We start from the raw sequence: 16788 nt of genomic DNA on the forward strand, positions 1-16788 counted from the left end.
AACCTCTTGTGAGGCACCTTATCAAACGCCTTCAGAAAATCAAGAAACACCACATCCACTGGCTCTCCTCTATCCACCGCCCTAGACACATCCTCATAGAACTCCAATAAATTTGTCACACACGACTTCCCCTTAACGAAACCGTGCTGCGTCTGCTCTATCAAGCAATTCCCCTCAAGATGCCTTGCTATTTTCTCCTTGATCACGGATTCTAACATTTTACCTACAACAGACGTTAAACTAACCGGCCTATAATTCCCTGCCTTTTGCCTGCCACCCTTCTTAAACAGCGGCGTAACATTAGCCGTTTTCCAACCTTCCGGCACTTCCCCGGAATCCAGCGACGTTTGGAAAATAATCACCAAGGCATCCACTATCACCTCCGCCGTTTCTTTCAGAATCCTTGGATGCATTCCATCCGGTCCTGGGGACTTGTCCACAATCAGTCCCTCCAGTCTGTCGAGCACCGCCTCTCTAGTAACAATAATGTCATTCAGGCCCTCCACTCCTACCATCTTTCCATCGCTAACACCCGGCAAATTATTCACGTCCTCCTCCGTGAAGACCGAAACAAAAAAGTTATTCAAGGCCTCAGCCATTTCCCCATCCCCTACCACTAAGTCCCCCCTCTCATCCTGTAAGGGTCCAACGTTCACCCTAGCCAGCCTCTTCCTTATTATATATTTATAAAAACTCTTACTATCCTTTTTTATATTAAGCGCTAGCCCAGCTTCATAGTTTATCCTACCCTTCTTTATCAACTTCTTTGTCATTCTTTGTTGACATTTAAACCTCTCCCAATCCTCTTCTCGCCCACTACTCTTAGCTACTCTAAACGCATCCGCTTTTAATTTAATACTCTCCTTCACCTCCTTTGTTATCCACGGCTGATTATCTCTCCTCCTACGGTCCTTTTTAACCGTCGGAATAAATGTCTGCTGAGCACCAAGAAAGATCTCCTTAAAGATCCTCCACTGCTCCTCAGCAGACCTACCTTCCAACGCGCTCCCCCAATCAACATTCGCCAATTCCTCTCTCATCCTACCGTACTCCCCTCTGTTCAAACAAAGGACACATGTCCGGGAACCCACTTTCTCCTCCTCAATCTGCATCAGAAACTCCACCACACAATGATCACTCTTCCCAAGAGGATCCTTCACCACAAGGTCCCTAATTCTACCCGCCTCATTACATAACACCAGATCCAAGATAGCTAGCTCCCTCGTCGGCTCCAACACACACTGTTCAAGGAAATTATCCCAGCAGCATTCCAAGAACTCTTCCTCAAGCCCACCACGTCCAACATGGATCGACCAATCAATATGTAGATTGAAATCCCCCATAATTATCGCTGTTCCATTACTGCACGCCGCATTTATTTGCACATTAACAGCCAGCCCCACCTCCAGATCATTATTTGGGGGCCTATAAACAACACCCACCAGTGTCTTCCTCCCTTTGCTGTTCCTAATCTCCACCCACAATGATTCCACTTTCTGCTCTTTGGCTCCTATATCATGCCTTACTACCACCCTGATGCTATCCTTAATCAGCAGAGCTACACACACACACACACACACACACACACACACACACACACACACACACACACACCCCCCCCCCCCCCCCCCCCCCCCCCAAATATTAGTTTAAAGCCCTATCTACAGTCCTATTTACACGATTTGCCAGGACTTTGGTCCCAGCCTAGTTCAGGCCAACCCCATCCCACCTGAACAGGTCCCACCTACCCCAATACTGGTGCCACTGCCCCATAAATTCAAACCCATTCCTCCCACACCAGTCCCTGAGCCACCCATTCACTTCCTTAATCTTATCAACCCTACACCCGTGTGCACTCGGTTCAGGCAGTAGTCCAGAGATAACCACCTTGTTGGTTCTACTTTTTAATTCCATTCCCAGTTTTTCATACTCCCCAGATCCTCAGTTCGCATTTTGCCTACGTCGTTGGCACCCACATGTATCACAACGACCGGGCTCTCACCCTCCCACTCCAGGTTCCTCTGCAGCCCAGATGTGACATCCTGGATGCAAGCACCAGGCAGACAACACACCCTTCTGTGCACTTTGTCACTGTGACAAAGGACAGTGTCAATACCCTTAACCACACTATCCCCAATTACAACTATGTTCCTTTTCACCTTCTCTTTGCCTATGTCCTGTGTCTGCATCACTGTACCGTGTGCAGTTTGCTCACCAACCTCACAGCCCTCGTTCTTGTCCACACTGGAAGCAAGAACCTCAAACCTGTTATGCAGATTGAGAGGCTGAGGCATTTGCCCCCCACCCTCCTTCCTCCGGCCCCCCCCTGTCCCTGACCCTTAGAGTTAGCCAGTCTGGGGGGGGGGGTGGATGTCTCTTGCACCCCATTATCAATGGCACCCTCCCTCCCCCTGATGAGCCTCAGTGTCTGTAGCTCAGAGGCCAGCTCATCTACGTTGAGCTGGAGCTCCTCCAGCAACCTGCACTTACTGCAGACATGGTCACTGGGAGGGACCCTGTGGTCCACCAGCTCCCACATCCATTATTCCCTGTAGTAATATTGAACAACGATTTCAACACAAACTTACCTGGCCCTTTTCTGTCAAACGCTTTGATCCTAAGCCCTAGTAACTCACTCAGCTTCCCTCTCACTCCACTGCCCGCTGTCTACACCAGGCCTCCTTTTAAACCTGGCGCTGTTTAAAAGCCTGCTTACCCACAAATCCCTGCTATCCATTCCCTTTGAATTCTTAAAGCGGTAAACATAAAAAGCCCGTGAAAATGCTTTTAAATGATTTAAACAGTTCTACAAAGTAAGTTCTTACTACACACTAAAAAGTTCTTACTACACACTAAGAATGTTTGTTGAAATAAAACTTGAAATCCGTGGTTAAAAACAACATTTAAGTTTTTCAAAAATTAGCACTGTCAGGCTTGTTTTGCCCCTTGCTCTAGTTCCTTTAGAATCATTGCATACGTTTGTACTCAGGGCTGGGTATCAATCCGAGACTCTGGAACTGGCACTCGCCCCCCATCTTTCCCCTGCCATGTTGCCACCAGCCAGCGCTGAGGTGGAAGTCGAGACCCAGTAACTCCCTCCATCATTTTCAGCTGATGAATGAAAGCACAGCAGACTCCTGTGTCCAACAAGAGGGCAGCCAACCGGAGTCAGTCAGCTTAATCTAAAAATTACAGGTCCAGAATGTAATTCCCCCTTACTATGTGTTATCATATGGGAATTTTATTTTTTTTCATGTGTTTTCAACCAGTATGCCATTTCCTGAGAACACATTAGGTGTGCTAAACAAGAAATTAAAGTAATCCCATCCTAAAATTCTCCATTTTTTTATTCCCTTCCTCTAAAATGCTTCATAAAACCCAGCTCTCCTGTCTTCTTATCAGCCTCTATGATTCTGTTTCAGGTTTGTTTTGATAACACTCAAGGACAGTACAGTGGTTAGCACTGCCTCCTTAGAGCGCTGTCTGTGTGGAGTTTGCACGTTATCTCCATGCCTCTGTGGATTTCCTCTGGGTGCTTCAGTTTCCTCCCATGCTCTAAAGATGTGCACATCAGGTGGATTGGCCATGTGAAATTGTCCCTTAGCATCAGGGAGACTAGGATGGTAAATATGTGAGGTTCCGAGGGGGATAGGGCCTGGGTGGGATTGTTGTTGGTGCAGGCGTGATGGGCCAAATGGCCTCCTGTACTGTAGGGATTCTATGTTTTACTACATTAAAGATACTATACAGATGTAAGTTGTTATTCGTTTGCAAATCCTCATAGGTTTTAAAAAATGTTAATGCAGAATTAAATGTGCTTTTAAATGTTTTTGAAAAGGGTTTATTCTGCATCCTTTTTGATTGCACTTGATTCTAAAGCACCTAGTGAAATATGGCGAACTGTGTCAGATTCACGTGGTTAGAAAAGTGATTTTCACACTGAAGCTAGTACATTAAATGGATATTTGGGAGTTCTGATGCTGCTGACAATTAATTTTTCAAACAGAGAAAAGGGAAACCCCATGTTCACTTTACTACTGTATAAATGACTATTTATTTGAATACTGACCACTTTGAAATTTTACTTTGTGCTATTTAGAAACAATCTGAAAAGAGAAACGTAGTGGTACAGGCAGACGATCCCATTTCCTTCATGCAGCTGATGGCTAAGAATGAGATGACCTCTAAGGAGGACCAGTTTCAGCTCAGCTTACTGGCTGCAATGGGTAACACGCAGCGGAAGGAAGCTTCTGATCCCTTGACATCCAAGCTCAGCAAGGTACTGTGCAAATGCATCCTTGTCTTTTACAATCATTAAGCCAGGTTTGTCTTAGTACGGCTGAGAAATATTCTGTGAAGATGTTTCACTCTGTAGATCAGATCCTGCTGATTTTCTTTTTGTTATACTTATAAGTATGTTTACTTTTTTTTCTTCTGGTCATTTTTGAACATTTGAAACCAGACGCTTTTGTGCTCAAGCTGCCTCTGATTGCCTAATGATGTTTGTTGTGCATTGATGTACTCCTATTTTGCAACGTAGACGCTTGTGTGGTTTTGCACCAATGATTATCTACATCATGACGACTTGAACTTACAACAGTCTTCTGAAGATGCTTCCCCCACCCCTCCACCTCCTTCTGAGTGATTATTGTGCAGTTGGCAGCTCTACGTATGTTTTTTATTTTGTTGGAGGCGAATGGTCTGAAATTTTCTGGGGAGTGGATTATTAATCTGAAATAGTTTCACTTCAGTAGACCATAATTTAAAGTGTCAGGACAAACTAACAGTGTTTGCCATGAGTTAGACTTGTCCTTGCAAGTTTAGATTTTTACACTTTTTGCACATTGCTGGAGCTATGAGCATGTAGTGGTGCAGCAAGGGAAATAGGACACTTGGAATGTAAGTGAAGGCAACCAATTAGATTGATAGATTGTGAAATTGACAGCACAACGACTGAAGTTGTAGACAGGCAAATTCAATGTCACATCAAATACAGAAAGAGAAACCAAGACTTTTAAGATTAGATTGTGAGAGAAAAATGAAGAAAAAGAATGGAAAGTTTAAGAAAATTATTTTTACATTTTTAAACATCTCCCTAAAAATAAAAATACAACCTTAAAGTTTGAGACTCCATTTTAGTAATAGTACTTAGGCAAGAAATGACTTGATCTAACTCACTGCGTTAGTTTTAATTCATATCTAACACCGAAATACACAACTTCACACTGCTGAATGCATTTCAGTGGTGGAGCAGTCTGGGAGATGGAATTTTTACAATGTTAACAGTAGATGAGCATCTCCAGGACAAGAAGTTTTGGTATCTGTGTTTAGCTTCATATTTGCTGTCGTTTGAAGTTGCTGCAACATTTGCTAATAAATGACGGTGAGCATTATTAGTCTTGCTGTTATTGTGACAGCAAATTATAGATCATTGTGCATCACCTGACTGCATTTTCAGCATTTTTCTCCTCTGATATAAATCATGATTATGTAGTCAAATCCATAAGGTATGCAATGTCCATTGCATTCAGTAATTGGAAATGGATAATCTACAGTACATTATGGAAGCACCATGTGGCAACTAGATTGTGGTGTTAATGTAAGCCTACTTGTGACACTAATAAATGAACTTTAAACTTTATTACAAATTAGATAAATCATAAATAGATACTGAGCAAATACTGTTTCACTCATGGTACAGTAATCCTGTATTATGCAAGCTTATCCTTGGCTGTCTACTCAAAAGGATTATTGTGTTAATTGTGTTATTATTCCTTGCAGGTTACGCAGCTGACTGGTTTCTCTGATCCAGTGTATGCAGAAGCCTATGTACATGTTAATCAATATGATATTGTACTTGATGTACTTGTGGTCAATCAAACAAGTGACACACTTCAGAACTGCACTTTGGAATTAGCCACATTGGGTAGGTTTTAACAGTGAAGTCCAAAAACCTGGGCAGGATTTGTATGGCAGGGTTTCCTTTCCGGCCACCTTAAGAGTCAGTGGGAAACATACCTGTGCTTATCACGGCAGCCCCACAGTCATTTAAAACTCCATGGAGCATTAGTTAACTGGTGGTAGGGTATGATGACTATGAAACCATTGTCAGTTCATAGAATCGTAGAAACATGACAATACAGAAAGAGGCCATTCAGCCTGTCAAGTCTGCACCGACCATAATCCCACCCAGGCCCTACCTCCATATCCCTACATATTTACCCACTAATCGCTATAAGCTACGCATCTCAGGACACTAAGGGGCAATTTTAGCATAGCCAATCAACCTAACCCAATCAACCTTATGCAAGGATATTTTGGCCTTGGAGGGAGTGCAGAGGAGGTTTACTAGGCTGATGCCGGAGTTGAGGGGGTTGAGCTATGAGGAGAGGCTGAATAAACTAGGCTTGTACTTGTTAGAGTTTAGAAGAATGAGGGGAGATCTCATTGAGACATATAAGATGATGAATGGGATGGATAGGATAGAGGTGGAGAGACTCTTCCCGCTCAGAAAGGATAATAGGACTAGGGGGCACAGCCTCAAGATAAAGGGGGGGCGGTTTAGAACGGAGTTGAGGAAGAACTTCTTCACTCAAAGGGTGGTGAATCTCTGGAATTCTCTGCCCGTTGAAGTGGTGGAGGCTACCTCGCTAAATATTTTTAAGAAGAGGGTTGATGGGTTTTTGATAAGAGAGGGGATTAAGGGTTATGGGGAGAGGGCGGGAATGTGGAACTGAGCCATGACAGATCAGCCATGATCTTATTGAATGGCGGGGCAGGCTCGAAGGGCCAGATGGCCTACTCCTGCTCCTATTTCTTATGTTCTAACCCGCACATCTTTCAGCTGTGGGAGTAAACCGAAGCACCCAGCGGAAACCCACGCAGACACGAGAAGAATGTGCAAACTCCACACAGACAGTGACCCAAGCCGGGAATCGAACCCAGGTCCCAAGAGCTGTGAAGCAGCACTGCCAACCACTGTGCTACCATGCTGCCCTGGTCATGAAAACCCATCTGGTTCACCAATGTCCTTTAGGGAAAGAAATCAGTCATTCTTATCTGATCTAACCTACATGTGACTCCAGATCCACAGCAATATGGTTAACTCTTAAATGCCCTCTGAAAAGGCAAGTGTTGGAAAACCTCAACAGGTCAGGCAGCATCTGTGGAGAGAGAAACAGAGTTAATGTTTCAAGTCCAATGTGATTTCTTCAGAAATGAAGCATCTGCTGTTATGAACTAAATGTTCAAGGTTGGTATTATCTGTAGAAGAACAGTTGGTTGTAAAACACCTCAGAACATTCTTTGATTTCTTATTTTCCTCAAATATTAAATTGCAAGGATTAACACTTTGTGGTATTCCAACCTCTTTTAAACCTGCATATCACATTTTCCTTAAAGACATCTTGCACTCCAGCTCCCAACATTGTGCCAATGAAGTCCCTTGGCGTGCTGAAAAAAAAACTCAGGTCTGGCAGAATCTTTGGAGAGAAACAATTAATGTTTTGAGCCCAAAGAAGAAACCAATGGTTCTGACTTTAGACCTTTCATATCTTTGGAATGTCCTGAAGTCTTTCACAACCAACTGCTCTTCTCCAGATAGTGCAGTGGATTTTTTGCATCTGGTTAATAGTAGCAGATGAAGCTTCATTTTAATGTCTCATTTGAAAGAATACAGCTGCCGCAATTTAGAGTTCCCTTACTACTACGCTGAAATGTCAGTCTAGAGTCTGTGTTTAAGTTCAAATGGGCTTTAAGCTCTCAATCTTCTGACTCTAAGGGTTGTGTGTTTCACCGAAGCCAACATGGATAGGTTTTATGCCCTGTATTCTATTTTTGAACACATGTATCATTCTACAAGGTTTGATTAAAAAGAATGAGATGAGTGGGTACTTAAATGTGAATCATGCATGCTTTGTTTTCAATAGGTGATCTTAAACTGGTTGAGAAACCTTCACCTCTGACTCTAGCTCCTCATGATTTTGCTAACATTAAGGCGAATGTGAAAGTAGCTTCAACAGAAAATGGTATCATTTTTGGTAATATAGGTGAGTCAGAAATATGTTTACTCAGATGGTTCTTTATGTTATTGCCAAAGAAATGGCAGTCTTGCAACTGTTCCTTCCTGCCTCATTAAATTAAGCCATGATGTGGAGATGCTGGCGTTGGACTAGGGTAAGCACTGTAAGAAGTCTCACAACATCAGGTTAAAGACCAACAGGTTTATTTGGCAGCACAAGCTTTCTGAGCACTGCTGATAAAGGAGCAGCACTCTGAAAGCTTGTGCTGCCAAATAAACCTGTTGGACTTTAACCTGGTGTTGTGAAACTTCTTACTGTCATTAAATTAAAACATGGTGGATTGTTTTGAAGCAGCAACATGTCTTCTTTTGGCCATTGAAAAGAACGGAATATTCAGAATTTTCAGCTAATGCGTTTTAATATTTTCTGCAATGGGAAATTGAAATTTGAATGCAGTTTTTAATTTGAGCTTCTGAAATGACTTTCCCATATGGAAGAATTGGACCAACTATTTAAATGACAGTTGTGCCTCATATCTGTGTTTGCAGTGTATGATATTTCTGGAGCTGCCAGTGATAGAAACTGCGTGGTACTGAGTGATATTCACATTGATATCATGGACTATATTCAGCCTGCCTTGTGCACCGATGCAGAGTTTCGTCAGATGTGGGCAGAGTTTGAATGGGAGAACAAGGTAGAGAAACAATTTGCCAAACTAATATTTCTCTTTTATTGATTAAAGTAAGTTTTCATAAATTTGTGATTGAATGGATTATTCTGATTTGTTTTATTTTCTCTTTAAGGTTACAGTTAACACAAATATTACTGACCTAAATGAATACTTGCAGCACATTCTTAAGTCGACCAACATGAAGTGTTTGACCCCAGAGAAGGTGTGTATTGCTTTGTTTTGAAGTTTTATAAATAATTAATACGTTTTTAAAAACCTGAACACATGATCGTTTTTCTTATACAATGTTGATTTCCTCCACAAACCCAATCTCCCCAGCTAATCTGGAACACCAATTCTTATCTTTGGCAAAATTAATATCTACTATTGTTAATCTTTTTGAGTAAGCTTATGTCTCCATGATTGTTGTGTACATGGCGTTTTAGAAGGTGTTTCAAGCACCACATAATGGATATTTGAGCAAATCTGAAGCTCGTGAGAGTGAAGGGACAGTGAACCATTCTGAGGAAATTGACTAAGTGAAAGAAAGGAAAGAGTAATGGTTTAAAAAGATTCAGACTGAAAGAAAGTAGCCAGTAGTGTCGCCCTCTTTTTTTTTGATGCATACTGATGACTGGACTTGGGATATCAGGAGTATAATTTTAAAGTTTGCAGGTGGCAAAAAGTTTGGCCATATAGTAAAGGACGGAGGATGAAATCGACTTCAAAAGAACACAGACAGACAAGTGAGAAAACTCACGCAGTTTAACACAGAGAAGGGTGAAATGGTACATTTTGGAAGGAAAATTTTTTTAATCTAGTTGAGGGATCTGGGCTTTGCTGGCTAAGGCAGCATTTATTGCCCATCCCTAATTGTTTTTGAGAAGGCACCGGTGAGCTGCCTTCTTGAATTGCTGCAGTCCATGTAGCGTAGGTACACCCATATTGGTGTTAAGGAGGGAGTTGAAAGACCTGACCCAGTGACAGTGAAGGAGTGGTGATATATTTCCCAGTCAGGGTGGTGAGTGGCTTGGAGGTGAACTTGTTGGTAGTGGTGTTGCCATATGTCTGCTGCCCTTGCCTTTCTAGATGGTAGTGGTCGTGTGTTTGGAAGGAAGCTGTGGAAGCCTTCGTAGTTTTTAGAGTGCATCTTGTAGATGGTACACACTGCATCTACTGTGCATCATTGGTTGAGGGCGTGGATGGTGCACCAATCAGACCCTCAGTTGAATTTCTCTGTCCTATCTCCAACTTAGCTGCGATAAGTGAAATTTGCACAGACCCATGATCAAACTTGGAAAATACTGATCTATTTTGCTCACCGAGTGTTGTGCTTTGCCAGCATTGAAGCAAGTTGTTGTAATTCCAGTTTATTGAAGTGGTATTTGGTGCAAGATGGTACTTGATTGGCTTTAAAGAACCTGTATTGTTAAGACATGCGAGAATGTGTCTGATGTAGTATAGAATCCCTTTGATCAATCAACACTAGCAATGACACCTCTCATATATGTAACACATTAAACATAGAAAAACCATATAAAAGCATTTGCAAGGCATCACCAGACAAAAATGGATGCTCGGCTAAAAAGGTAGTTGGTCCATGGAGTTTTTGGGACTGTTTTTAATGGAGGCAAGGAAAGTGGAGCAGCGAATATACACATTGAGGAATTTCAAGAATGAGGGGCTGAAGGCCTAACGAGCAAGGAGCAGTTGAGATGCACACAAGACCTAAGTTTGAAAAAGGGGTAGTTTTGGGGGACCCTTGGGAGCTAAAGAAGGATATTGAGATGCAGAAGATTGAGACCATGAGGGGATGTCAACATTAGAATGGGAATTCTAATTTCAAGTGTCAGGTTACAAATTCAATGTACTCTGCCCTTGGACCAGGTTTGAGAAAGTAAGGCCACTTTCCTTTTGGCCATTCATTTAATTACATTGTGCTAAATGCTGTATCAACAGATTAGCTATTTCTGCTCATGTGTTTTCCCAGAAGTAAGCACAGATTGGTACAGAAACCATTTATTCGCAATTCTTTCAAATCAATGTATCCTGTGACTATTCAATGTCACAGGAGATCTTTTAGATTTCAAGTTTCTTTTCCACGTTTTGCATTTCTGTCAACTAATCAAACTCCATTAAGTATTTTTCTGCCCATCCAAAAATTGATAACTTCTCGATACATGCATTTGGCCCAAATCTTCTCCTTTTATCAATCTCTGTAACCTTCACATGGTGATAGGAGATCAATTTCTCATTTTAAGTGCACCAGAAAAACATTTGAAATCTCTCTAAGAACAACTGTATAAAAGCCTCCAACTTTAAAAGATTCAGTGTGATGAAACTTTTTGATGGAAAATCTTTTCATTACATTGAAATTTTCACATGAATTTTTGTTAAATAACTCAAATTGAAAGAAAGTAAGCTCATAATGGAGCTCATAATATCTTGATACATTGTTATGAAACATACAGATATGGCCTTTTAGTAGAAAGGAATTCTTCCAGAAGTCAGTACTGGGGCTACTAGTGTTTTTAATTAGCATATCTGAATCAGATTCAGAAACGTCTTGAAAATTGGAATAAAAATGCTTAAATGGACCCAAAACAAGGGTTGCAGCTGTATTGCATTCAGGAAGGAAAAGCAACAGCATGTGACATTTGTGATAAAGTCATTGACGATAAAGGCAAAAGTTTATTTATTAGTGTCACAAGTAGGTTTACATTAACACTGCAATGAAGCTACTGTGAAAAATCCCCTTGTGGCCCCACATTCCAGCACCTGTTCAGATAGACTGAGGATGAATTTAGCATGGCTAGTGCACCTAACCAGCATGCCTTTGAGAGGAAACCGGAGCACCCGGAGGTAACCCACGCAGACAGGAGGAGAATGTGCAGACTCTACACAGACAGTGACTCAAGCCGGGCATCAAAAAGTTGATCAACTCATGGCTCAACATACTCAGCAAGATAGAGTGGGAATCAGTAAAGCTGAGGAACTTTGAACTGTTTAACTAGAACAGTAAATCATAAAGTTGAGCAATCTATAATTAAGTTTAATTATGCCCAGGCCTCACTGAATCTTGATTCTGTGTTCATTTCTGTCACTTGAGACTTTAGGGTAACAGTTGAGCTGTAATGGCAGTGCAGAGAGGAACCTGAGGCCAATACTGGATGTTGAGTCAGAGCCTGTGTTAAGAACAGGAACATTTTGCACAGCGAAACACAACATAGTATTTTGGTGTGTACATTTTTTAACGACATGGTATAATTGCTCTGCGTTCTTTTAGTTTTAGGGTCAGTTAACGGTCAGGCTGCAGATAAGAGTCCGAGCTATCTTGTGGAGAGGTCAGTTAGAGTGCAAGAGATATTTCTGGTTCTGATATCAACTGTGCTGCAGAAGGTTGCATTAGATAAGGTATGACGTACAGAGTTTCATGTGCTTTTTTTTCCAATGTCCTGCTAGTCATCTTCACTAGGCATCGGGTATGCAATATTTCAGTTCAAGCAGAGTGAGATGAAGGGGCTGGGTTGGATAGGCTGCACAGGTTCGGGGTAACTGGGTCATGAGAATTGATGTGGAGATGCTGGCATTGGACTGGGGTGGTTGAGCAAGCTGAAGGAGAAGTGGAGAATGTGGGCCGAGTGGATGAGAGGAGAGGACTGTGAATAGGATAGGAAAATGTTCCTTTTGTACAACAGATAATGTTATGGAGCTACAGGTGAGTTTTATTGTAATTTTCTATATAGCAGAGAAGTATGATAGGACTCAAACTGGTGAGTTGCCCCAGAGAACCCCCCTTGGAATAATCGCAAGAGGTTTGATAATGTGAGCTGGACAATATGTTGATTAATTTGTGAACGACAGCTTGTATAGGTGGTTGGGGTAAAGAGCCCATTCTGAAAGGTGCTCTCTGTAACTCTGTGTATGAGGAGAGGAATCTGGAGAGCAAGTTGTTGAATATGTTTTGTGAACCTTGCAATACACTGCCGCCTAGTGGAATTGTCACAGAGTTACATACTAGACAGTGAGTTTAACAGCAAGAATAGAGGTACGTAAGAACATAAGAAATAGGAGCAGGAAAAGGCCATCCAGCTCTTCGAGCCTGCCCCGCCATTCAATAAGATCATGGCTGATCTGTCGTGTCTCAGTTCCACATTCCCGCCCTCTCCCCAGAACCCTTAATCCCCTCGCTTATCAAAAACCCATCAACCCGCGTCTTAAAAATATTTAGCGAGGCAGCCTCCACCACCTCAATGGGCAGAGAATTCCAGAGATTCACCACCCTTTGAGTGAAGAAGTTCCTCCTCAACTCCGTTCTAAACCACCCCCCCCCCCTTTATCTTGAGGCTGTGCCCCCTAGTCCTACTGTCCTTTCTGAGCGGGAAGAGCCTCTCCACCTCTATCCTATCCATCCCATTCATCATCTTATATGTCTCAATGAGATCTCCCCTCATTCTTCTAAACTCTAACGAGTACAAGCCTAGTTTATTCAGCCTCTCCTCATAGCTCAACCCCCTCAACTCCGGTATCAGCCTAGTAAACCTTCTCTGCACTCCCTCCAAGGCCAAAATATCCTTGCGTAAGCACGGCGACCAAAACTGCACACAGTACTCCAGCTGCGGCCTCACCAGTGCCCTGTACAGCTGCAGCAAGACCTCCCTACTTTTATATTCAATCCCCCTCGCTATGAAGGCCAGCATCCCATTAGCCTTCCTGACCACCTGCTGCACCTGCAGGCTGGGTTTTTGCGACTCATGCACAAGGACCCCGAGGTCCCTCTGCACCGTCGCCTGCTGCAGTTTTTCGCCGCGTAAGTAATAGTCCTCCCTACCATTATTCCTGCCAAAGTGGACCACCTCGCACTTGCCAACATTAAATTCCATTTGCCATTTCCTGGCCCATTCACCCAGCCTATCTGGATCCTTCTGCAGACTCCCCACACCCTCCGCGCAATTTGCCGTTCCACCAATCTTGGTGTCATCAGCAAACTTCGACACCATACACTCGGTTCCCTCCTCCAGATCATCTATATAAATGGTAAATAGCTGAGGCCCCAGCACCGACCCCTGGGGCACTCCACTAGTCACCAACCGCCAATCCGAATAGCACCCATTAACCCCCACTCTCTGTCTCCTATTTGACAGCCAGTCCTCTATCCACGCTAACACCCTACCCCCAACTCCATGCCCCCTTACCTTCTGCAATAACCTCTTGTGAGGCACCTTGTCAAACGCCTTCTGAAAATCAAGAAAGACCACATCCACCGGCTCTCCTCTATCCACAGCCCTAGTCACATCCTCATAGAACTCCAATAAATTTGTCAGACACGACTTCCCCTTAACGAAACCGTGCTGCGTCTGCTCTATCAAGCAATTCCCCTCAAGATGCCTCGCTATTTCCTCCTTGATGACGGATTCTAACATTTTACCCACAACAGACGGTAAACTAACTGGCCTATATTCCCTGCCTTTTGCCTGGCACCCTTCTTAAACAACGGCGTAACATTAGCCGCTTTCCAATCTTCCGGCACTTCCCCGGAATCCAGCGACATCTGGAAAATAACCACCAAGGCATCCACTATCACCTCTGCCATTTCTTTCAGAACCCTTGGATGCATTCCATCCAGTCCTGGGGACTTGGTAGAGTGGTGGAGTTTGAGGCAATGTCACATGAGAGGCCTTTGCTTTTGATTTGGTAAATCACTTTGTTCTGCCTATTAATTGCACTGATTTTGATATCACTTCAAGGTTTAAAGTAATGTTTTGGAAATAATTTCATGACCGACCTTTATTCTCTGAAAGCCACGATCCTTTATTTGTTCAATTTCTGTTTTTTTTAAAAAACATGGGAAATGCAGAATTGTAAGCAAATTACAGTAGATACAAGATGGGCGCAGGCATCTGAGTTTTGTTGCATGAAACCTGTTCGATGTTACTCTGCTTCAGATAAAAAGGGCTAGCACCACTAAGAAAATGGAACTAAGGTGATTGAACCTAGCAGCAGAATTGGGTAACATATCCAGAATCTGATAAAACTAGGTGTGCGCGGTTCCTGGTCCTGGGAGCAAAGAGATGGATGTTGTGGCGTGGCAGTGTTGAGCCCAAGAGAGCATGACCAGACCCTAGTCCTTAATGGAAATGTTCTTCTCAAAAAGCTTCAGGCTTGGATCCAAGCTTCTGTTTCATGAGTAGCATCTGATGACTTGCCACAAGTTGGGAAGGGAGTAGGGAAATGAGCAATGGGTCATGTCACTTTGCAGGTAAATAAGGACTGCGAATGTATTTGAACAAGACCCAACACCCATTCCTTCCCTTTGCCTTGTAGCAGGTATCAAACCAAACAATCACAAGTATGTGTCTCAAACACAAGTAGTGAGTTGGATCTGTCCAGCACTGCTCCTTTGCTGCAGCTTTTAAAAATACTAATGTACTCGTGCAGTAAAAGCACTTCAAAGAACAAAAGGCCTGAGCACAGCAAAGCTGTTCAGAGCAGTGTTGCTCAATTCAGTGTTGCACGTTGCCAACTGGAAGTCCAGGCGAGTCACGTTAGGAGAATGAACCAAACAGAAGTATGTGCAGCAATTTGACTTGATGAACAAATTGTGCACTTTCTGCAGATTATTCTAGAGGTAGACCACCTGAGGCAAGATATGAGTGAAGGAATCTCTTAATTAACAAAAACTTATTTACATTTGGTATGTAAAGTTGTGCATTTTTTTATGACAAATGCTATTTCTTTGCTTTTGCTTATGAAGCAATCCCATTCTACTTAATACTTGGCATTGAGGATCTATTGAGGACAGGTGGGTTGCTTCTCTACACACAAGCCCTCAAACTTCAGCTTTCCAAAATTGCAGAGGTCTGAAATGTAATTTGTAAAGGATTTCTCTAATCGTATAAAAATATTATTTTGGGGAACCTTTAAAAAATGATTGTTTACAAATTCACTTTTTTGATCATTTATCATTTCAATTTTTACTTCCTTGATATACTTCAGTTAATTATTTGACATGAACCTCTCCATTTCTTGCACCTGTGCCATGCCTCACGGCACCTAATTTGTGTTTCAAGTAATTTGTTTGGTCAGGGAGTTTCCCTCCAATAGTTTGCTTTAAGAAAGACTCTTGATGGCAAGTAATTAAATCACTTGGAAAACAGCTTGGATCATGCACAACTTGACAACTTCATGCGAGTTTTCCTTGTATTTCAGGCTCTTTCTGGTTATTGCGGCTTTATGGCTGCCAACCTCTACGCTCGTTCCATATTTGGAGAAGATGCACTTGCAAATGTCAGCATAGAGAAACCAGTTCACCTTGGGCCAGATGCTCCTGTGACTGGTCACATACGCATTCGGGCAAAGAGTCAGGTGAGTGGTAAAATACGTTATCCACTGTGATTAACTATCATATTTTGGTCAGAAAATGCTTGTTTCTGTAAGCACTAAATCTTAAACTGCACGCATGTTTAAAATATAACTTTGAACACTCTCAACATCTAGCAAATGCCCTTTCAGGCACCTTTCCCTCACTATGTTTCTGTTATCTTACAGGGGATGGCTCTCAGTTTGGGTGACAAGATCAACCTGTCCCAGAAAAAAGTGAAAGCATAGTGGCTTTTTCACATATCCATCTTGGCTTAAAGTAATGTTAGTTTAATTCAGCAATACCCTATGTTTACTTATAAACAAAAGATCATAAATGTTGAGTATGTTGAAGAGAGCTTGTGATTTTGTTGAGCTTTCCATGAAATCAAGCTTCTATTATATATTTCAAAAGACTTGTAGAACTTTTTCCTTTTGTCTTTGTCTTGCTCCAGAGGTCCCTTGTTTTACACTAAAGTTTATCAATTATAATAAAGATACAAAATTCTGCAAGTATTGTGTTCTCGTTTGGTCATGCCTGTGCATTGAGATTGTGTCAAGTTTGCATATGCAGATTAATTTTAATTGAAATACAATAGACATGATTTTGTATTGAGTATCTGGTTGCTAAAGCAACTGTTAAAGAAAAGTGTTCATGTTCACATTATCTGTTAAAACTCTTGTCTTGATAATTGCTTCTTTTTCCAGAAGAACGTAAGAATTTGAGAGAGGAACAGG

General features: G+C 42.2%; 1 protein-coding gene across 2 annotated transcripts in view; it reads left to right on the forward strand.

The window, feature by feature from the left end:
- The window catches only part of copb1 (COPI coat complex subunit beta 1), a 46055-nt gene extending 29492 nt beyond the window's left edge, over positions 1 to 16563 (forward strand). For both annotated transcript variants that reach the window (XM_080190161.1, XM_080190160.1), the window contains exons 16-22: positions 4100 to 4279; positions 5782 to 5926; positions 7929 to 8048; positions 8570 to 8715; positions 8825 to 8914; positions 15901 to 16056; positions 16240 to 16563. In XM_080190161.1, the coding sequence (XP_080046287.1) occupies positions 4100 to 4279; positions 5782 to 5926; positions 7929 to 8048; positions 8570 to 8715; positions 8825 to 8914; positions 15901 to 16056; positions 16240 to 16299 (897 nt within the window). In that variant the 3' untranslated portion in view covers positions 16300 to 16563. The remainder of the gene's footprint in view (positions 1 to 4099; positions 4280 to 5781; positions 5927 to 7928; positions 8049 to 8569; positions 8716 to 8824; positions 8915 to 15900; positions 16057 to 16239) is intronic.
- Positions 16564 to 16788: the final 225 nt, after the last annotated feature.

The sequence above is a fragment of the Carcharhinus amblyrhynchos genome, chromosome 6 (genome assembly GCF_965287045.1).
Source record: "Carcharhinus amblyrhynchos chromosome 6, sCarAmb.v2.hapA, whole genome shotgun sequence".
In the NCBI taxonomy this organism is placed as follows: Eukaryota; Metazoa; Chordata; class Chondrichthyes; order Carcharhiniformes; family Carcharhinidae; genus Carcharhinus; species Carcharhinus amblyrhynchos.